The sequence below is a fragment of the Amborella trichopoda genome, chromosome 12 (genome assembly GCF_054954075.1).
Source record: "Amborella trichopoda isolate Santa Cruz 75 chromosome 12, AtrichopodaSantaCruz75HAP2 v2.0, whole genome shotgun sequence".
Taxonomy (NCBI): Eukaryota; Viridiplantae; Streptophyta; class Magnoliopsida; order Amborellales; family Amborellaceae; genus Amborella; species Amborella trichopoda.
This window is the reverse complement of record NC_142347.1, coordinates 32,591,445-32,614,850: the sequence shown is the minus strand read 5'-3', so window position 1 is coordinate 32,614,850 and position 23,406 is coordinate 32,591,445. Positions and strand designations below refer to the sequence as shown.

General features: G+C 33.5%; 1 protein-coding gene across 7 annotated transcripts; it reads left to right on the top strand.

Annotated features, from left to right (window-relative positions):
- The first annotated feature begins 3,325 nt into the window (after positions 1 to 3,325).
- Positions 3,326 to 16,507, top strand: LOC18430973 (uncharacterized). 7 transcript variants are annotated; one of them, XM_088853430.1, is made up of 6 exons: positions 3,326 to 3,479; positions 3,797 to 3,991; positions 4,194 to 4,463; positions 4,611 to 4,775; positions 15,945 to 16,028; positions 16,152 to 16,507. In XM_088853430.1, exons 1-6 carry the CDS (start codon positions 3,441 to 3,443, stop codon positions 16,179 to 16,181), a joined length of 783 nt encoding a protein of 260 aa, XP_088709556.1. In that variant the 5' UTR covers positions 3,326 to 3,440; the 3' UTR covers positions 16,182 to 16,507. The 7 variants fall into 7 exon arrangements, with proteins under 7 accessions (XP_088709556.1, XP_011622142.2, XP_088709559.1 ...); XM_011623840.3 differs by having other exon boundaries at positions 16,145 to 16,507; XM_088853433.1 differs by having other exon boundaries at positions 4,168 to 4,463.
- Positions 16,508 to 23,406: the final 6,899 nt, after the last annotated feature.

The following is a 23,406-nucleotide window of genomic DNA, read 5'->3' as shown; positions in this document are numbered from 1 at the left end:
GTATTCTTTTAGTTTCTAAAAAAAATTAAGAGTGATGCATTGTGTAATATCATTATTTTGTAAAAAATGTTGCATACTGAGATGTTGTTTTCCTATCTGGATGTTTGTATAATTATTAATTATAATATAGTATTATAATATTATATCAAAATAATTTAAAAATATTAGGAAAAACTTCTATATTATAAGATTAAAACTAATAACTTTTCACATAAATTAGTATCACATCAAAGTATCAAACTTTAATTAATTCGTTTTACTCATCCAAAATTATTAAAATGAACTAACTATAATAATATATATTGAAATTGAAGTTGTTGGTTTATAACTTTATATTTTATTATTTTACTATACAAATAAAAATATAAAAGATCGTATAATATCATCTAATTTAAAAAATCTTATTATAATTATAAATAGAAAATAATATTTTACAAAAATTATAATATAAATAAATTAATAAATAAAATATAATATTTGGTTATTAATAAATTAAAGAAATTCATATTTTTAATATAGGATAATTGATAAAGCAACTTAAAATAAATTATAAAGTGGTATGAGTTAGTGTTAGTTTTCTCTCTTAAAATATCCTTTAAACTATTTTTCTTTACTATTCAATAAACTAATATTAGCATTATTTTTTTTAATATCTTATGAGCTAGTACTAATTTTTTAATCCCAATTAACTAATTAATTAATTATTAATCATATAATAAAATAATCCTATGAGATAATAGCCTAATAAAATTTTTATGTTTTTTTAGTAAGTAAATTTAAATTTTTGTTGACAAAAGATAGGGGAAGTGAACACCTAATTATTATTTTAAATATTTTTTTTTTTTTTATCGTATAATTTAAGTGCCACCATCAGGCGTACACCTTTCTTATTCGTGACAGACGTACACCATCGGGCGTACACTCACGTAAGTCGTCTCACTCCAATTTATTGCATTCTAAAGTTTAGCTTACAACCATGCAAGTCATCTCACACCAATTTGTTGCATTCTACAGTTTGTTAGCAAATTGTTCCACAATTGTTCCACATCGAAGGATGTGGGAAGAACGGATCCTATAAAAGAAACAAACCAACCCATCCTTCAGGGTATTGATGTTGTAGGCCATGTGCAAGTAGGAAAGTTGTATTGTTGTTGTAGGTGGGCACGTAGGAAAATTGAGACCTCCGTAAATTCAGGACATCACTTGGACATAAGCAGTTAAAGAGTTCGACGCTTTAAATTCAGGGCGATTTTAGGTGGAGAATCATCGATTTTCATTTTTTCTATATGATTCGGGACGGGCGGGGCGATTTTAGGTGGAGAATCATCGAATCTCATTTTTCTATATGATTCCGGACGGGCGGGGCGATATTCAATCCGGATCGGGTCATTATTCTAGGTGGAGAATCATCTGTATCCCTTTTTTCTACATAATCCAGGATGGGCTGGGAGATACTCGATCTAGATCGGGTCGTCGAGGTGTCAGTTGAAGCTTTAAATCCATGACATCAGTTAGACATTAAGTAGTTGAGGCTTTTGTTGAGGCTTTAAATCTAGGGCGATTCTAGGTGGAGAATTTTCTGAATCTCATTTTTCTACATGACCCGAGACAGGATGGGCGACACCCGATCCAGATCGCCTGATTTCGTATCGGGTCACCCAATTTTAAAACATTTGTTCTAAAGATACCTTCTCACAAAGTAATTTTAAATTCTTAAATCACTTCCGTTCATGGTTGAAAACTCCAAATAACTAAAAAGGCATTTTTGTACTTTGTCCAATTTGATGGCTTGTGCCCATTAATATGCATAATTATTCAAGGTGGAAGAAATAGAACTAATAGATAACTAAAACTAGTTATGCACGTGCGTTCTATGTGATATTAAATATCAATAATTTTTATTTTAATTTTTATATTTTTAATTAGTTACCTTTTTTTTATTAAAATTATTGAAAACTATCCTTCATATTATATGAGAAACTCTTAATCATAATGTTTGTATTTTAGATAATAGATTTTTATTTGTAAGTATGAAATAATCTACTACTATAATTGTATTTAAATTATCTTATTTGAAAAAAAAGACATTAAAAAGAGGAAAAAGCGGAATTATTGTGTTTGGATAATATATTATAATTTCAAAAAATCTATTTAGTAATGTATTCTAATTTCAATATTTTAGCTTGTAGGGAAACTACAGGAAGGAATTATTTAGAAACTAGAAAATGGTAAAAAAGAGAGCACGGAACACATTTCTTATATATGAATAGTTTTCTTACACCATGACGCACATTTTATTTATCATCAATAACTAAATAGTGAACAACAACAATAATAAAATTATTTCAAATTGCTCATCCTTTAGATTTCAAATAGACTATTCTACCAATAAACCATAATACCAACAAAATAAACAATAATAATTATACAAACATTGAAGAACTTCCTTGAATAAGAGAGTGACTTAGCTAGGGCTCCCCATGAATCCTATCTTTATGCACATAGAAAGACACAATATTTGGAATTCTAACTTAAAGAAGGTAGCACATCCATCTCTCTATCTCTCTCTCACTCTCTCTTTTTCTCTCCAAAACCATACTCTCCCCTTAGTTCTAGCCCCAACATCTCTCTCTTTCTTATCTATTTTTCTCTTGCTCTCCTATTAGGAAAATATATCATGTTAAAATTTGTCTATATTTTATTAGTAAAAAATATCACTCTTGATTTCCATGTTATCATTATTATCTACATCATCTTAATAAATAATATCTATGACTCCACCCAACCTTATCTTTAGCAAGTGGGTCTTGGTCTCATAATTTTTCTTTTGAAATAATAGCAATTTATCATAATCTAAAATTTTTCTTTCAAAATAATAGCAATTTATCATAATCTAAAATTTTTTTATTTCAAGGTCCCATACCCTACATTCTCTTTAAACATAAACCTTTTTTATTCTTGCGAAATGTGTTCACCCCTTAACTCTATACCACTCGTTTTATAAGGTTTTTAATAAGGAGCCATAAATATTTTAAACAACCAATGGCATTTTCATAATTTAAATCAAGAGAGTTGAATGGGTTAAAATTATCAAACTACCCCTATTTATTTGAATAGGATTAAATAAGAATTTGAGTAAATTTTCTTGAGGAGCTAGCTATATTTATGAATTGAGCTAATTGCGATAATTTTCAATGAACCCCTTAACCCTCCTAATGATCTTCTTTTGGGAAAAAACAAGAAGGAATCACCACCACTCCCACTCACCATAGGGGGCCACCCTCTTTTGTCCCTTCTTAGTTTTAAATTTAGAACACCAGCAAGCAGCCATGAAGGACAAAAAATACAGCGTGCATTTCGCTTAAGATACACAATTTCTCTCTCTCTTCTTCTTCCTCAATATGCAGAGAAGTTTTGGCTTTGCCTCTTGAACTTCTGCCATGGAAAAGCAAGTAAACTCTGGAGTTACATATGCTCAGGTTCGGTGTCCTTCTCTCTCTGTCTCTCACTAAACTGATGGTCCTTCTTCCTTTTGACAATCTTCACCATATCTGGTTCTCTTGTTCTTCTCGCTTTCGCTCTGAACATATCACACACAGAGGGACCTTCGCTTTATCCTCCTCCATCTCTGATTCCTTCTTTTCTTTCTCGTTCTTGGCACAAGAGGCAGAGAACCCTTACCTTTTCTCCTCCCTCACCATTTCTGATTCTTTAATTCTTTCTCTCTCTCTGAAGTCTTTCTTTCTGACCCACCATCGCCCCTTCCCAAATTTTGATTCTCTTCATCATCTTGCAGATTGATGCATTCACTGATCGTATGTTCGGTGGGAACCCAGCTGCCATATGCTACCTTCCAGAGGAGAGAACCCACGAATGGATGCAGCTTGTTGCCAAGGATTTCAACCTCTCTGAGACCGCCTTCCTCCTCAAAATCCCCAACACCCATTCAAACAATGAGTTCAGCCTTCGATGGTTCACCCCAAAAGTCGAGGTATCTCTCTCTAGCTTCCATTGGATGTTAAACAAAATTCACCTCACTCATCTTCACTCATGGCCTTGGGTAATTTAATCTCTCCAGCTTTTACTGTAAATCAGAGCAAACGATAGTTTCCTCACCCTGTTTCTCTCATGGTCCTTGACATAACAGAGAAATTGAATCCTCCAAAGAGGGTGTTTGCCTTTCTTTTGAACAGGTTGATTTATGTGGACATGCCACTTTGGCTTCAGCCCACTTCCTCTTCAGCCAGCATGGGGGACTTCTCGATACCAAGACAATTGTATTCCACACGAGGTCGGGGATTTTGACGGCCAAGAGGGTTGGAGATGGTGGTCGTCTCATAGAGCTTGACTTTCCATTGATCCCGATATCAGAATGTGATGCTGATGATTTGAAGCTGGTGAAGAGCGCGCTCGGAAGTGCAGATATCGTATGGGCAGGAAAACCTGGAGGACATGGTTACCTGGTAACTCCTTTCCCTCCCTCATCAATTCACAGTGAATTTCTCAAGGTTTTGCCGATTCATTTGTGCAAATTGCCAGCTTACATATGAAATTGTCTGATACAATGTGAGATGGTTACCAACTCTGATGGATTATTGTGAACTGTGGAGGTTGAGGTCTCCAGCACTGATGAGTTGAAGAGCTTGAAACCCGATTTTCAGAAGATGTTAGTGTTTGGTGGTCGTGGTGATCTGATCGTGACTGCAGCTGGAGGACATGATGCTCAACTGGATTTCACTTCAAGATTTTTTTGTCCCAAGGCTGGCATTTTAGAGGTAAATTCTGAGATATCCCCATATCTGCAGCTTGAAAACATGGCTGCCCAGTAGGAAGTTGTCTGTCTGTCTCTATGATCAAAATCCCGCCTGTCTCGAGGAGCCCACTGGGATGGGTTCTAGTCCATGGCCCCTAGTTTTCTTCAACCGCTTAATCTCTCTCCTTGCAAAACGAATTTAAAATTATTATCTATTAAACCCTTTTTTCACTTCCTTTTATACCTTTCCCCATCTCCTTGAACGCCGGTAAAACTCTCTCCAAAGAATGGCTCCTTACATTCTCTCCCTCTACCTCTCTGTAAATTTCCATCTTTTCCCTCCCACTCTCTCCCTCTCTCTCTAAATTCCCATCTCTTTCCCTTTGTTTGTCACCAAAATTTTCATCCTTTTCCTCTCAACGCAAAACGTATCTCTCAAATTCTCGTACAGAGACCGACCCATTTGAACCTTCTGAGGGCAACCCATTCGATCACCATTACTGCAACTCCTCCTTCAATGTCTTCTAGGGTTTCGTCTGTTAAGTCCCTTCTCATAGAACCAGATGGTGGGTCTCTGATAAATTTGGTGGTGCCTAAGAATGAGAGGGTTTCTAGGGATAGAGAGGCTTCAAACCTGCCTCATGTCAAGCAGACCCAAATTGATTTAGAGTGCGCTCATGTGATAAGTGAGGGTTGGTCAAGCCCTTGGAGGGTTTTATGAGATACGTGGGTTCATGTGATAAGTGAGGGTTCGTCAAGCCCTTTGAGTGGGTTCATGTGATAAGTGAGGGTTGGTCAAGCCCTTTGAGGGTTTTATGAGAGAGGATGAGTATTTATATTGCCTGCATTTTAATTCTACGAGGAAAATTCTCATCTTGAGAGAAAACCCATTTCTTAAAAGGAAAAGTTTATATAGATATTAGGCTTTAAACAATCAAATTAGAGCTTATATCAAAATTTTCATTAGAAGAGGTTGTTTTGATGTCCAAATATCATCAAATTGATCATCCCGACATTAAGATGCATGAACATGAGAAAAAAATAAATTTCAAGTTCTAGAAATAATGCATTTTGTAACGTATTTTTGGACCGTCAATTTTCAAGATTTTCAAGTTTTCATAGATATGATCAATCCACATTATATTTTAAGCTTTAAAGTTTATAACTAAAGATGAAAATATAATTTAAGGCTATTACAAAACTTTTCAATATTAAAATCATATCTCTCGATACTATTTGAAAGTGGGCTCTAATTTGATTGTTTAGAGCCTCGGCTCTATACAAACCGCTCCCTTTCTCAAATTGACAATTTTGGGGGCCCGTAGAGAGAAAGGGTGGGTAGAGAGCAAAAGAGAGAGAAAGTGGGTTTAAGTAGAGAGAGTGTATTTGGGCATGGAGGGAGAGAAGAATATGTGATTATAAAATAAGAGGAGCATTCAGAGGCAATCCGAGCCGCCCATTCTCGGACCGCCTTCTCGAGTGTTCTTCATGGTGTCGAGGTTGGCATCATCGGATCGCATTAACTCATTTATGTGCTAAGAAATAAGGCGGTCTAAGGATGCCAACCTTGGATCGCCATTTGAGCTGGGCACTGTCGTACTAGCAAAAAAACTAAAAAATAAAAATAAAAAGCGGACTGAGGGTTAATTTTAGAAAAATAGAAAAATACATGTTGACCGACCTTCCACGTAATTTTTACCCAAAATTGACTCATTTCGTATTTTCTTTTTCTTTTAGTGATACATAAATTACTTTGAAAATTATTAAAAACTCATAAAATTTGTAAAAAAATCTCAATAGAAATACATTTTTATATGGTTTGTCGTCTTATGATGATTTGGGAACTTTTTTTATTATATGCTCCAATTTTTTTTTTCTTAAATATTTCAAAATATAGATAATTTTTTTTAAATAATCCATATTTTATATTCTTCTTTTGGGACTTTTAATGATTTCTATTACTTATGTTATTTTTAAAATTTTATGTATGGATACACTTTTCTGCCTTTTTTTTATTGTATGGGGCAATTTTTGGAAAAAGAATACATTGAGGCCACCCCCCACATGCGACCTTTCTCTTTTTCGAATACTTGTCCCATATACAATATTTTCATCACCGTACTGGTGGCAAATACTGCATTTTAAATTTTTTTAATTCATTGTGTCCGATACTTTTCACACCAGACTGGTGAGAAATCTCACATTTTTCATTTTTTTTTAATTCATTGATGCCATACCCAACACCGAACAACCACTTCTATTGACCTATTTGGAGTTTTTAATGCTAGATAGCCCTTTTTTTGAGTTTATGTTGTTCTCTATACTGGATAGGGGTGTGTTTTTTTAGACTATATATCAGACTTCGCTCTGTCCCCTCTGCCTCCCAAACATATTGCCCTCTCTCTCACTAACCCCACTGACCAGGGTTAGTGTATTTGCTAAAGTTCCTGAGGATGTTGGTGGAGAGAGTCTAACAAGTTGGGTGGTGAAGGGAACACAGAGAAGTTTAATGTCTAGTTTTAGAAAACGCACCCCTATTCGATATTGACAACGTCGGACACCCAAGGAAGTGGACTGTCCGGCATTAAAAATACCCAATAAGCCAAAAGAATTCGTTATGCCCTGTTGGGTGTAATGGATAGATATTTAATTATGATTATTATTATTTTTGAGAAAATCAGAATTCTTTACTGTGGAAAATTGCAAATAGGGGGCAGGCAATTATAGCAAAGACATGGGGTCGCCGATGGAGGTGTTCTCGGCATAGTTTTTGCCAAAACATCACCATACCTTATTGAAGGGCGCAAAAATATGTCCGTACATGAATTTTCTTTTAAATGTTTTGCTGATTTTTATTTTCTTTTACTAATTTTTTTATATTTGTAATAATTTTTGGCATTCTAAACTATATATTAGACACGTGCACGCTCCACCAATTCCTCATTGATGAACAGTGAAAGGCAGGTCAATGATCACGAGTTTAATCTTTATGATCAATTATTTGATAAAAAATGAATATCTGATTGATTTGCGGGCTTTGACAGATCACTTTACAACCTTATAACGTATTATAAATAAATCCAAGGTCGATTTGAGATCACAAATTGATAATTTTTTGAAGAACATTTATTGTTTTTTTATTTTTTCACCATTTCATTGATTCCAGACGAATTAGGGTAAGATTTTTTATCATATCCTAGGGTTTTTATTATTGATAGTGTTATTGACTATAAATTGTAGCCCATTTTTACATTTTTTGGTCGATTGCTAATGGATTTTCCATTTGAACTCACAATTTTTTAAGAACAGGTAAGAAATTTTTTTTTTCCCCTTTATTTAATTGATTCCAGTCAATTTTTAGCAAATGTTTTGTTCATATCAAAGGGTTTTTGTTATTTATAGTGTCATTGACCAGAAATTTTAGTCATTTTTTATGATTTTTGGTTGATTTTTTTATTGCTGGTCGATTTACGTTTTTTTTTTTTTGCCAAAGTATTGATTTCAAGAGAATTAGGACACCATTATAAATGATTTCAGAGGTTTTTTTGAAAGTATTGATGTTATTCATATGATTTTGGCCATTATTTGTGTGATTAACCCAGGTCTATTGCTCGATTTTGAAGAAATAGATTTGCAGCTGCGTTTTATGCAAAAGAGTTAAAAACTCCGCCAAACTAATGATTTCAGGAGGTTTAGGGCACCATTTTGAATGATTTCAGAGGTTTTTATGATAATGATATTATTAAGATAATTGTGGGTGTTATTTGTGTGATTAACCAAGTTTTGTTGATAGATGTTTGAAGAAATCGTGACAGTTTCACACGAACCCAAAAACCCTAAGTTTCGAATAAATTCTTTTGATTATTATAAGTCGATTCAGATACAAATGAAGTATTCATTTTGATCCTCATTGTTTCAAATTGTATATCTAGTAGTATCATGATTTATTATTTTATCTTTTTTATATAACTTTTTCTTTGAAATTCTATGTGGTTGTCTCTGCAATTTAGGGTTCATCTGCCTATTATTATTTATTTTATTATTATTATTTTTATTATTCATCATCATCATCATCATCATCATCATCATTATTATCATCATTATGATATCATGAAGTTAATTTGTATGATTGAACAAGATTTCTGGGTTGCTTTCGCAAAATACACATTGAAACATTTTAGGGTTTTTTGAGTTATCAATTTTAAATTAATTTGCTGATTAAAATTGTGAATTTTGACAAATATATATTTTCCTTTCTCTCCGCTAAGAATGCCTTTTTTTTTTTTTTCTATTTTCTTATAATTATATTCAATTATATGTCATGAATATATAATTATCATGCAAAAAAAACTTGTATTTTTCAATTTTATTGTCAATTTTTTTAGTGCAATAAAACGTAAGTTCATGATACATGATTAAATTATTCATATTCTTATCCTACAATTTCATTTTATATTATGCTGCAAATATTTTGATTTGGAGCATGCTGGCTTATTACTATAGTTTGATTTATGCAAGAATACTTACTTTTTATAACAACTAACTTGGAATGTAAATTTGGAGTTATATTGATGGATGGACACCCAACTTAAAGAATACATGATCTTTCTTTTACGCATTTCGTTTTGGTATTAGGCTATTTTTTTGTTGTTGTATGCTCAATTTGGTCTTTGTATTTCTATCATTGATTATTATAAGCTCTTTTTTTCAGTGATATAAATGAATGGCTAACACAACAGACATCAAGACAGGAAAAACAACGTCTCAGACTCTCAGTATTCACCTATTTTTACAAAGTAATGAAAGTACCTAATGGATCACTCCTAATTTCTTTTAGAAACTAAAAAAAACACTATTTTTAGAAACTTATGGTGATTTTTAAATAAAAATTGATAAAAAAAATTGCCCATTTGGCCAACTCAACGTATCCACAGATCCGACACGGGTATGGATGTGAACGAAGATCCACTTTTTTAAACACTTGTTTATGCCCGATGACAATTCCGGCCCCTATGGACGAGGCATATAATGAAAAAGGTATAACAATTGATTTGCCTCGTTGGCCATTGGGAATTGACAATTAAGGTGCACCTCCAAATTTTATCATAACATATAATTTTGTTGTAAAAAACTATTAGGATTATCTTAAAAAGTATTTTCATACCTAATTAGAAAATTTTAAATTCCAAAAATGGTTAAAATCAAGTAGATCTATTAACATATGAAGATCTTGAAAATTGATGGTCGAGATAATGTGTTGCAAGATGCACTATTTTTGGTACTCAAAAACCTTTTTTTTTTTTAATATTTATACATCTTGATGTCGATATGATCAATTAGAGAGTTTTTCAACATTAAAACAACCTTTCCAATAGATTTTTGAGATGCATATGTGATTCTACATTTTAAGGTTGCAACCTTATATAAACTTTTCCCATAATAGAAAACATAATAATTGAGTTGTCTTTTTGCCCTGCCGGTCTAGAGGGAGGGATGTGAATGTGGTTGAAATAGCTCTTTTTATGAAAAAAAATGTCATTGATCATATATTGATTGCATTGTAGATAATATTAGAGGGAGTGTAACGCGTGAATGAAGAGAGCAAGGGACATAGATCCATAACGACTTGTAGTTATGGATGATAGAATGAGGTTAATGTAATCCAGATACAAGAGAGCCTTCTGCTAGAAAGTTTCTAGCAAGGTTTAAAACCACAGTTTGAAATCTCCATAACCTTTCTTAAAAATCAGTCCGGATCACCGGATTGGTGATCTGGCCTAGTGGATTGGTTAAAAAGAAATTTTGAAAAAAGTTTAAGGGACAAAAAATTGAAAAAAAAATTAAAAATAAAGTGGAATCAATTATGTGACAGAACCGGCTAGAACGGGTTGATTTCCATGGGGAACCAGCCCTTTCCTAAAATTAGGTAGAACTAGATTAGCCCCTTTGATTCCTTATCCGAACCAGCTGGTCCTAGTTTGGTTCACTGATATTTAAAACCTTAGTTTCTAGGATCGATGGTGTATATGTGATTTCTAATAATATAGGATATTTTTTGGATCATAGTTAGCAAGTATCTATTTAAAACATGATTGTTAAAAAAATCTTTGATTTTTTTAAAATTCGTTAAGAAGTTCGAGGTTTCCAAAAGATTTTCAAGAAATCATTTTGTTTTAACAAAACCGATATAAATCCCAATTTACCTTTTTCCAAAAAAATTATAAAAAACTTATTCATTATAATTTTATCTCGTCATTGATTTAATATCCTTGAATTTTGGTTTAGAGATAAGCACATTAAAAGTGGAGGGAAATTAAGAATCTTGATTAACATAACCTTTCACAAAAAAATTCTACCAATTTGTTCTCTTAAAAAAAAAGTGCAATATATTCTCCAAAAAATAATCCATCAAAATGGTCATGTATCTCTAAATAACAGTTAGAGTTAGAGGAAAAATACCCCAATAAAAAATCCTTTTCTCCTCTAAACATAGAGTGTCAAGCAAGAGAGATGGGTGAAAAGTAAAGATTTAAGAAACAAGGAATTTAGATTGAACTTCGAATATTTGGATTCGTTTAAGCATTTTGTTTTTTTTTTTATACATACAAAAGTTTAATTGATTGTACATGTTTAATCGTTTTTATTTCATTGGTCCATACAACATAACAATGACCATTTGATATTTTTTAATTTTTGTGTTTTAATTAATCGCAATCCTATATTAAAGTCTTTTTTTTTTTTTGAATGATAATTCCATATCTTGGGTTCCATTCTTCTTATTTGCTAATGCAGTTATAGTGTTTAGTGTTGTTGTTTCCATTGTTGATTGTATTCTCCCAATAAATCTACCATAAGTTTTGTGTCGTGAGTCACGACAACAGAGTAGGCATTGTTCTTGTATTTATTGAAATTTAAACAAAATTTGTTAAGTACGACTCTTATAATACTTAGTAAGGTCATAAAAATTATAGGTCCACGGTTTTAATCTATCCATATAATAGCCGTAACTCATAATCTTATATTGTATCATATTTATATATCCGATTTTTCGCTTTGTTTTTTTAGCCTAATCCAAAATATTCATGATTTTCTAACTTAACTAATTTTTGACAACCCGTATTCTTGCCCAATTTTTTGTCTTCACCTTTTTGAAATAAAACTTATTTATTACCGATATTTTTGCTTGCATTATTCACCGACTTGCTAACCATGTTCTAAGGTCGCATTAACTGATGGTTAAAACTGGACAATTGCCAGAGAGACTTGGGCAGTCTTGGATGATCATTCGAATGGGTTGGACAGTTTGACCATTTGAATACATTTACAGGGTCACATGGATGTGGTGAATCCTCATCTTAGTGTGGTTCTAACATAATGATCCCATCACAAAGTTAATTGGCAACAAGATTTTTCAGACTTCCATGGATCTAGGATTCGAGAATTCCATTCTTTCATAACTTCATCCCAATGATTTGGACAAATGGTCTTTGTATAGTGTGAGAATTCACATCATACTGAAGGAAATGACAATAATGGTACTTACAAGACTACCATATTTTCGATAAGCAATATCGATGGAGTGCCTCAGATGGTGTGAATCGGGCTAGGTCGTGGTGGTACTACCCACCTAAGCCCTAGTTAAAAGTCATGGCCCCTATTCTCAATAACGCTTTTCAAAAAGATTGACTCTTAACAGGTATGGACTTATAATCCCCACTGATCTACTTAAGAAGAAAAGTACCTCGCGGTGGTCTTTGATGACCCAGTCTAACCCTATCATATAGAGGATTCCATTTTTCCAATATTGGACTGTCCTTTGAAATCTTTGAAAAATGGCCATCAAAACCAAGGAGTTTGGAGTCATCCCCAAATCTACGATTTGGAGAAGTTTTTTCCTTTTTTTCATAAAACCTTACTAAAATAAATATTAACAAATGTAATATTCTTTGAGAACTTTAAGGTGCCATGGACACACACAAACCAATAGACATACCCATTGTATTAGGATATGGATATACATCTTTACTCAATATATCTCTTGATAAGATTAGGATATGTATCATACATATATATACATATTAGTAGGGATATCTCTATGTATGGATACATATCTCTTGATAAGATTAGGTAGAGTCTATCGATAACCATTGGTATTTATCTTTAATTGTTACTAGTCTTATATTTATACAGAGTCTTGTATATTCTTGATTAAAAAATTTAATAGAGTTCTCTGCAGTATTCTGAAATAATCTTCCATGGGGGCCTGAGGCCCAAATATACAGAAATGTAGTTTCGAACATGGTATCAAAGCAAGGTTGATCAATTGCTCAACGAGGTTGTTTTTGTCTCTCGTGATCGTGGTCTATGTGGGTTCGTCTATAGTCGTAGAACGAGTTGAAGCCGTCCCTATTTCTCTCTCTTGCTTCTCTTCCTTTGTTTCATCAGATCTAAGCCTCTTATTTTGTAGCCTCTCCTTGAACAATGGCTCCAATTCTCTATCAATATAGGTCATGAACCAGCCCTTTGGGGTCTCTTCAACCTTACATTGACCAGTTCTTCAAAGCAACTCTACTAAAACAGTGGGAGCGACGCATATGCTCCATGAACGCTCTCTCAAACTCCTTTGATACCCATCGACTATTCGATTTGGGTTCTATCCAAAGACCTGCATTTGTTAGAGACTCTCACTCATGCAATGGCACTTGAAGCCATTTTCATCTCTACATTGCCCTTATCTTTGAGTGCATAAAGTATGCCCTTGGCATGTGGATATAAAGATGACATAACCTGTTGTCATGGTGGCGTGTCGTTTATGGCAGCAAAGGACTAGTCGTTTATGTTTGTTTATTGGCATTCGCTCTAAAAAGGCTAGAGAGTGTAGTCTAGGTCAAATACAACAAGTCGAGGATTTGCAGAGACTAAGAATCTGGAAAAGGCTGAGGATTTGTAGAGACTCTGATTTCACCTGATCGTCTTTTATTTAGCTGGGCGCTTATCTTTTTCCAACTGGTATATTCCAAAAATAGAAGGCATCCGTGGTCTTTTAGAGAGAGCTTCTCTTTTTCCAACTGGTATGTTCCAAAAATAGAAGGCATCTGGTGGTCTTTTAGAGAGAGATGTGAGTCTGGTCATGCTGTTGCGGGTTATAGCTTAGGGCATTAGTGAGGCGTGAATTGTAGAGAGAGAGATTATGGAGAGAGAGTACAAGGTTTTTTTTTGGGATTGTAGAGAGAGAGTAAAAGGTTTTCTATTTTATTTTTATGCTTTTTTTTGTTAATAAATTAGAGAGTGTATAAGTTTGTAGGATTTGCATTCTTCACATTGTAAAGCTCAGTACTTAGTCTTGAAACAAGATCGAGGCTCAAAATTCACGTTGCTCCCTGCTGCGTGCTTGCCTCCTGCTGGGATCGCAGTAGAGAGAGAGAGTTGCAGCGCTCCAAATATCACCGTGTAGGGAGAGTTGTCTTGATATTCTCAAGATAAGCCATGCATTAGCCATTAGGGGTCATCTGAGGAGCACTATTGCAGAAAGCTCTCGATCTTCGTGGGAGCAAGTTGCTTGGATCTGTGCTTGCTAAAGATGGTGGTGTTTCAAAGGTTTCAGATTTTCTATTGATTTCTATTGGCTCTTCTCAGTGCCTCATGTTTGATGATCGAATTAAACATGATCGAATTTCTAGATTGATGATCAAGTTTTTTGTAACTTGATCATGTTTAATGATTGAGTTTTCCGTTACTTAATCCTATTGAATGATGGAGTTTTTCGTTACTCCATATTGTGTGACGCTCGAGTTTATCGTTACTCGATCCTGTCTGATAATCGAGTTTTTGGTTACTCGATCTCGTTTGTTACTCGATCTCGTTTGTTCTTAAGGCAGTCTGTTGTTGGTGCTGTTGTTGATCAATTTTTTTGTTACTTGATCTAGGGTGTTTGAAAAACTCGATCCTGTCTGATAATCGAGTTTTTGGTTACTCGATCTCGTTTGTTCTTAAGGCAATTTGTTGTTGATGCTGTTGTTGATCGATTTTTCGTTACTCAATCTAGGGTATTCCTGAAGCCGTCTGTTCCAGAGGTCTACTGTCACTTTTTTGTGCTTGTTGTTCAAGCAATCTGTGTATTAAGTCTCATAATTGGGAATAGAATGAGGACAAGGTTCTGCATTTCCATTGAGAGAAGGTCAACATATATACAACGTACATACTAGAATTACTCCTATAATTAGGGAGCTAAAATTGGGCTATACATTAATACCTAATATTGCTGCGAACAGATTCCTGAGATTGTGGCTACAAGTATAGATTGTGGCTACAAGTATGGTATATTGCTATGAACAAATTCCTAAGATTGCTACGAACATTCTTGCAATGAACAAACTCCTAAGATTGCTACGAACAGATTCTTGCTATGAACAAATTCCTAAGATTGCTACGAACAGATTCTTGCTATGAACAAATTCCTAAGATTGCTACGAACAGATTACTGAGATTGTGGCTACAAGTATGGTATATTGCTATGAACAGATTCCTAGGATTACGACTACAAGTATGCGACGACAAGTATGGTATATTGCTATGAACAGATTCCTAAACTTGCGACTACAAGTATGGTAAGATTGTTTTTGACAACTTAGTACTACAGCTGCTTTGACATGCTTTGTGTCAAAGCATCTTGAGTTTGAGGGAGAGTGTACTGATACATACTAGTATATCTCTTGATAAGATTAGGATATGTATCATACATAATGGATATTCCAGTATGGATATCCATAGATATGGATACATATCTCTTGATAAAATTAGATGGTGTCAATCCATAACCATTGGTATTTATCTTTAACTGTTAAAGTACAGAGTCTTGTATATTCTTGATTAAGCAATTTAATTTCTTGATTAAGCAATTTAATTTCTTGATTGAACAATTTAATTTCTTGATTAAGCAATTTAATTTCTTGATTAAGCAATTTAATATTCTTGATTAATAAATTTAATTTCTTGATTAAGCAATTTAATATTCGTGATTAAGCAATTTAATTTTTTGATTAAGCAATTTAATAGAGTTCTCTGTAGTATTTTGAAATAATCTTTCATGGGGGCCTAAGGCCCAAATATACATAAATATAGTTTCTAACACTTTGTTGTTTCTAAATCTTCTTGATTCATGTTATTAAGGAAGTAGTGTTTCTTGTCGCAGGATCCCGTTACAGGTAGCGCACATTGTGTATTGGCACCATATTGGGCATCAAAGCTTCAAAAAGATACTTTAAATGCTTATCAGGTATTGCCAAGTTAGTTCTTGCCTTGTCCACCATATGAAATGGTGTTCATGGTTTATTTTTCTTGCTATTTTCATTTTTTTCCCCATACAATATTATGGTACTCATCTTTCGACAGGCTTCAGAGCGCGGTGGACATCTCTGTGTTGCAGTAGACAGATTGGAAAACAGAGTTAGGCTTCAAGGACATGCAGTGACAGTAATGAAAGGGGTTCTCTTGGATAATGGTTCATATTGACAGTTATTATTGACATGGAATAGTTTGATTATAAGTGTACTATGGTGTTTTAATCTGAGCCTATTAGCTCAGATGGTTAGAGCGTCGTGCTAATAAAATGTCGCATGGCACTACATTCTCACTGCCGCATGCACTATGGCACTACATTCTCACTGCCTACGAGACATTCTCACTGCCTATGAGACATTCTCACTAGTTGTAATCTTAAATTAGATTTAAATGATAATGACTTTTAAATGATAATGAATGGTAATGACATTGTACTCTGCACATGATGTCGAGCTTGACATAAATATATGGACACCGCACCTCCAAATTTTATCATAACACATATAAAATATTCTTTGGATTATTTGAAAATCAAATTTTATCCCTAAGTATAAAATTTTAAACTCCAAAAATGAAAAATGGCTAAAATCAAGTGAATCTATAAACATATGAAAATCTTAAAAATTGAAGGTCTAGATAATGTGTTGCAAGGTACACTATTTTGGGATTCAAAATCTTTTTTTTTTTATATTCATACATCTTGATGTCTTAGATGATCAATTAGAGGGTTTTTCAATATTAAAACACCTTTTTCTCATAGATTTTTTAGGCGCATATATAATTCTACATTTTAAGGTTGCAACCTTATATAAAGGTTTTCCTTATGGGAATACAAAATTACATAATAACTCCTTAAATGATTATATTCAGCTAAAGCTTCTAGCATGGGAAGGTTTGGAAGAGGAATTCAAAGGGCACATTGAACGTCCGAGAAAGCACTGCCACTTTATGAAGAAATTTTAAACCAAAATTTAGGCTCCAACTTCAAATAGGTAGCCGTCAACGTTTTAATGTGCCTTTTTTAGGACTCGGCCCAGCGGAGACGAGGTACTCTAGCACATTTGAGTGTATTCGCCGCGACTCGTCAGAGTTGGCACATTTAAAATAGAAAAAAAAAATTTTGAGTGTATTCGCCGCGACTCGGCAGAGTTGGCACATTTAAAATAGAAAAAAAAGAAGAAAAAAAAGGTGCGTGGCCGAAAGAAAAGAACCTTGGCATCAATAGTGAACCCTTAATCTCTCTCCCACAAGAGAAACTAAAAAATGGGTTCCAAGCAGTGTTTAAAAAACCGCCAAGTCGAACCGGACTCGCCCGGTTTGACTCGGGAATCGACAGTAGCGTCTCGAATCGCACAAAAAACCAAAAATCACTTTGTTTTAGAGAGAACCGGGCGAGTCTGTACAGTGACTCGCCGATTCACTGTACGGAATCGGCGAGTCCCATGAAGAACACGTGCTGCACAGTGTTCTTCACGGGATTCTTCAAAATTTGTCATTTTTTTATCATTTTTCTTGTTTTTTTTGGCATGTGATCTAATATGCAGGCTTTAAAAAGCTTTATTCAGCTTTTTCACGGATTAAATGGTTGAGAAATTTTGTGTTTTTGGATCACGAAAGTTGCATTTTTAGGGTTTTCGCCTTTCCTTGTGTTTCATGCCAAATAGGGCATGAATCGGTCAAAATTTGTAGGCATTTTGATCGTAAAGTTGTTCATCAAAACCTTCTATTACGAATTTGTGATAATCGTTGAGAAAAACAGAGTTATTTGGAGATTGAAGGCTCGGGTTCACAAAACCAAGTAAGAAGTTTGGGTTTTTTTTTTTTGTCCGCCATATGATTAATTTCACTGCATATTTTGAAGATAATGAGTTCAATTTTGTAGGGTTTTAATCTTTATTGTGTCTATTACGATTTAACATATTCAATTTTATGTAATTTGGTCAATTACAGCATGAATTTTTAGATGAATATAGTGATGTATGTGGAAAAAAATTTCTGCTGTTTTATTTTTTTTTTTCCGCCTTTCGATTTTTTGTTCATGATATATTACAAATAATGTGTTAGATTTCTAGCGTTTTTAATCGTTATAGTGTTGTTTATAATTATATGTATTCAATTTGATCTGATTTATTCAATTTGAGCTTCATTTTTTAGATTCAATGACTGTTGTCTGTAAAGAAAAGAACTGCGTTTTTTTTTTTTCTCAATTTAATCGATTTGATTTGATTTATTGATAATAATGTGTTCAAAATTTAGGGTTTTGATTCCTTATATTGTTGTTTATCAGAAAATATACTCAATTGGATGTAATTTATTCACTTACAGGTAGATTTTTGAATTAAAATGGCTTATGTAAGATGGCTCTGTGAAGAATATAATTTTTTTTTTTTTTTGTAATCCATGATCGAATTTTTTGTAATACATGATCGAATTTTTTGTAATCCATGATCGAATTGTTTTTTTTTTTTTTTTGTAATCCATGATAGAATTTTTTGTTTTTTTTTTTTTTTTTTGTAACCAATGATAGAATTTTTTGTAATCCATGATCGAATTTTTTGTTTTCTTTGTAACCCATGATAGAGTTGTTAGTAATCCATGATCGAATTTTTTTTAATCCATGATCGAATTTGTTTTTTCTTTTTTTGTAATCCATGATCTAATTTTTTGTTTTTTTTTGTTTCCTTTTTTTTTGTAATCCATGATCGAATTTTATGTAATCCGTGATCAAATTTTTTGTAATCCATGATCGAATTTTTTGTAATCCATGATCAAATTTTTTGTTCCATGATTGAATTTTTTGAAAATTTGTGATTTTTCTTTTAATCCATGATCAATTTTTTTTTTGTAATCCATGATCGAATTTTTTGAAAATTTGTGATTTTTTTTTTTTAATCCATGATCGAATTTTTTGAAAATTTGTGATTTTTTTATTTCTAATCCATGATCGATTTCTTTGAAAATTTGTGATTTTTTTTTTTAATCCAGGATCGAATTTTTTTTTGTAATCAATGATCAAATTTTTTGAAAATTTGTGATTTTTTTTTTTTAATCCATGATGGAATTTTTTGAAAATTTGTGAGTTTTTTTTTTTAATCCATGATCGAATTTTTTGAAAATTTGTGATTTTTTTTCTTTAATCCATGATCAAATTTTTTTTTGTAATCTATGATCGAATTTTTTGAAAATATGTGATTTTTTTTTTTTATCCATGATCGAATTTTTTGAAAATTTGTGACTTTTTTTTTTTTAATCCATGATCGATTTTTTTGAAAATTTGTGATTTTTTTTTTTAATCCATGATCGAAGTTTTTTTTTTAATCAATGACTGAGTTTTTTGAAAATTTTTGATTTTTTTTTTTTAATCCTTGATCAAATTTTTTGAAAATTTGTGATTTTTGTTTTTTAATCCATGATCGAATTTTTTTTTGTAATCAATGATCGAATTTTTTGAAAATTTGTTCATTTTTTTTTTTTAATCCATGATGGAATTTTTTTTTGTAATCCATGATCGAATTTTTTGAAAATTTGCTTTACTTTTTTTTATTTTTTTTATTTATCCATGATCGAATTTTTTGAAAAATGATGATTTTCCGAAAAGATGTGAAAATCGTGATAAGGTTTTGATTATCATGATGTATGAAACTCAAATTTTAATTTTTATTGTTTGAGTTTCCTGTACTTTTTTTTTTTTTTTTCCATAATCGAATTTTTTGAAAAATGATGGTTTTCCGTAAAGATGTGAAAATCTTGACAAGGTTTTAATTGTCATGAGGTATTAAACCATATTTAAAATTTTATTGTTAAAGTTTTTGTTTAAAAAATTGTATGTTGATAGATTATTTATGCAAAAAAATGGATGTTATTATATTTTTAATGCAAAACTGCATTTTTTTAATCTGTTGTTAATGAATTTTTTAGTTGGAATGATTGATGTTAGGTGGCTCTGTGAAGAATTGTTTTTATTATTAATTTTTTAATGCAAAAAATGTATGTTCTTGATAATTGAGTTGTAGCCATGTTTGGAGTTTGCATTTTGTATTATATTATCCTTAATGTTTGTAATTGATATGTACGAAAATATTATTGTCAATAGAGGTATTTTGCAATAACAAATAACAACAAATATGACTACATGAACTACCCCAACATATTATCACTACACATGGTGATTATTTTTCTTGTTAAATTGTCAGGTTAATTTTTAACTTTTTACTTCTTAAAAGAGTTGAATCATGTTAAGATCTGCAGAAGACCCTGCATGGCACTATGGGGTCAGACTTGATTCCAACAAAAAAGACAAAATTATTTGTAATTACTGTCAAAGAGTGATAAGTAGTGGGGTACATAGGTTCAAGCAACACTTGGCAGGGGTTCAGGAAGATGTTTCTGCATGCACTAGTGTCCCTAGTAATGTAAAACAACAGATGGCGGCAATTCTTAATGCTAACAAAGGTAAAAAAATTGCCAAACATAAGATGAATGAGGAGATAGCTAGTTTATATACGCCATCAAGCATGAATGATATAGAAGAGCAATTTAATAATGACCTACAAGAGCAATATAATAATGACCTAGACATGGCCACAAGATTGAGTTTACATGAACAATATCAGAGGGAACGTGGGTCTAGAATGCTCGATGGGTCTAGCTCAAACATGCATGGTGGGCCTAGCTCAGACATGCATGGCGGGCCCAGTTCGAGCATGTATAGCGGGCCCAGCTCAAATATGTATGAAGGGGTTGGTGGCAATAAGTATCAAGGAGAATCAGATGTTGAAGAAATTGTTTCTAGTTTACCTAGGAGTGCTAGTATTGCAGGTCATGATCGTAAAGACCCATTTCTCTCAAAGCCTAAGTCACAACAGATGACCCTAAAAGGCATGGTTAAAGGTACAAGAAACATGTTGGGGAGATATGTTGGTAAATGGTTCTACTATAAAGGGATTCCCTTTGATGCAGCCAATAGCCCATATTTTCCACCTATAGTCAGTGCAATCCAGAGAGTCGGGCCCGGGGTAAAACCCCTGACGGTACAAGAAACATGTTGGGGAGATATGTTGGTAAATGGTTCTACGATAAAGGGATTCCTTTTGATGCAGCCAATATCCCATATTTTCCACCTATGGTCAGTGCAATCTAGAGAGTCGGGCCCGGGGTAAAACCCCCGACGGCATATGAGCTCAGTAGGCCAATATTAGATGAAGAGGTAGAGGAAGTTACAAAGTGGATTGAAGAATATAAACAGAGTTGGCCAAGGATAAGCATTACTCTCATGAGTGATGGTTGGTTGAACAAAGTTAGCAAAAAGGAGTTTTTAAACTTCTTGGCCGATTCCCCAAAAGGTACAGCTTTTTTGTCTAGCAAAGAAGTATCAAGGACGAAGAAGGATGCAAACTTCTACGTACGACTATATGATCAGATAGTGGAGGAGGTGGGAGATAAGCATGTAGTCCAGTTTATTACGAACAATGCGCGTATATGTGTTTCTGCAGGCAGCAAGTTGATGGATAAGAGGAAGCATCTAGTATGGACCCCGTGTGCTGCACACAGCATCGATCTTATGTTAGAGGAGATTGGTGAGATCAAAATTGTGAAGGAGACTCTAGAGGAAGCAAGGTTGGTGTCGAGATTTATATACAACCACTCTAAAATTTTATTTCTGTTTAGAGAACACTCTAAGAAAAAAGAGATAATCAGGGCTGCCATAACCCGCTTTGCAGCCGATTACTTAGCTGTGGACTCCATTCGAGAATCTGAAGGTGCATTAAAGAGATTGTTTACCTGTGAAGAGTGGTTAAATGACCACCTCTCGAAGTCTAGTACCGATATAAAAGTGGACAACATAGTCTCAAATAGGCGGTTCTGGTCTCGATGTTCCAGTGTTGTAGAGGTCACTGCCCCTTTGGTCACAGTGTTAAGAATGATGGATGTTAACAAGAAAGCTACCATGGGTATCCTTTATGAAGGTATTGAGAGGGCGAAATCAGCTATTGGGGAGAAGTGTAGTTTTGTTAGCAAAGTGATCGAGATTATAGAAAAGAGGTGGAACACCAAATTTGGACGTCAAATTCTTTATGCTGGTAAATATATATTTATATCATTACAATGTTTCATTTTAAATCATGTTTTTATGAAATTGTAAATGACATTTTTCTATTTATATATTTTGTAGGTTACTACTTTAACCCAAAAATTTTCTATTTGACACGTGAACATCCCCACAAGATTATGGAAGGGGTCAGATACATTATTGCAAGGTTGGAGAGAAACCATCGAAACCAAGTAGCAGCAATACAAGAGGTATTATTTAATGTTTGGGTAAGAACTTCATTGACTTGTTATATTTGTGAGGAATAATGCACTAAAACGTAATATATTTATTTTAACCTGCTATGTATAGGGATGCTATAGGATCCTTCGGAACTAGACTTGCCAGGAATTCTCAAACTATGATGGATCCAGGTTATCCTCTCGCTAATATTTTGTTCATTCATATATTTAATCTTATGAATTGTTCTTGCCCTTACAATGCTTTTTACATTTTAATCCAGCTGAATGGTGGGAGATATATGGTACTGATGCACCTCACCTAAAGAGGATAGCAATCAAGGTGCTCTCCCAGACATATTCTGCTACTGGTTGTGAGCGCAACTGGAGTATGTTCCAATGGTTGTACACTACTAAAAGGAATCGACTTGTTTCTGAGAAGCTTCATAAACTAGAGTATGTTCATTATAATTTAAACCTCCGAGAGCGACAAATAAGAAGGAAGCTTGAAGACTATGGGCCGATAGACTTAGACACAATATTTGTTACAGACCAATAGGTAGTAGAAGAGGAGGAGCCAGTGTTGCACAAGAGAGCGTTCCTTGAGGCTATTGGTGAGGAAGATCTTGAAAAAGGTGATGAGCAGCATGAAAGAGGAAGCAGCCAACCAACGTATCCACAATTCGTCGGAGATGTTGGTGATATTGCACCTAATGAGGGAGAGTGGGAAGGGGGTCTAAGAGAAAATGAGAGAGACAGATGATTCTGAGGCCACCCTATCCCAGCCATATTATTCACATATCGAGTCCCAACAGCAACAGTGTAGGGATGAGCACGACAGTGTAGGCGAGCATGAATGATGGACAAGCTTTGGGGATTTTGGATTGGAAACACAACAAAACACTAACACTCAGAGATTTGGGTATAGTCAGACGCCTGCTAATATCGATGATTCGTTTTTAGATCGAATCAATGAATTGTCAAACGAATTCAATCAATGGCACCAGCGTGACCAAGAAGAACAACAACGTCGTCTGTCATTTTAT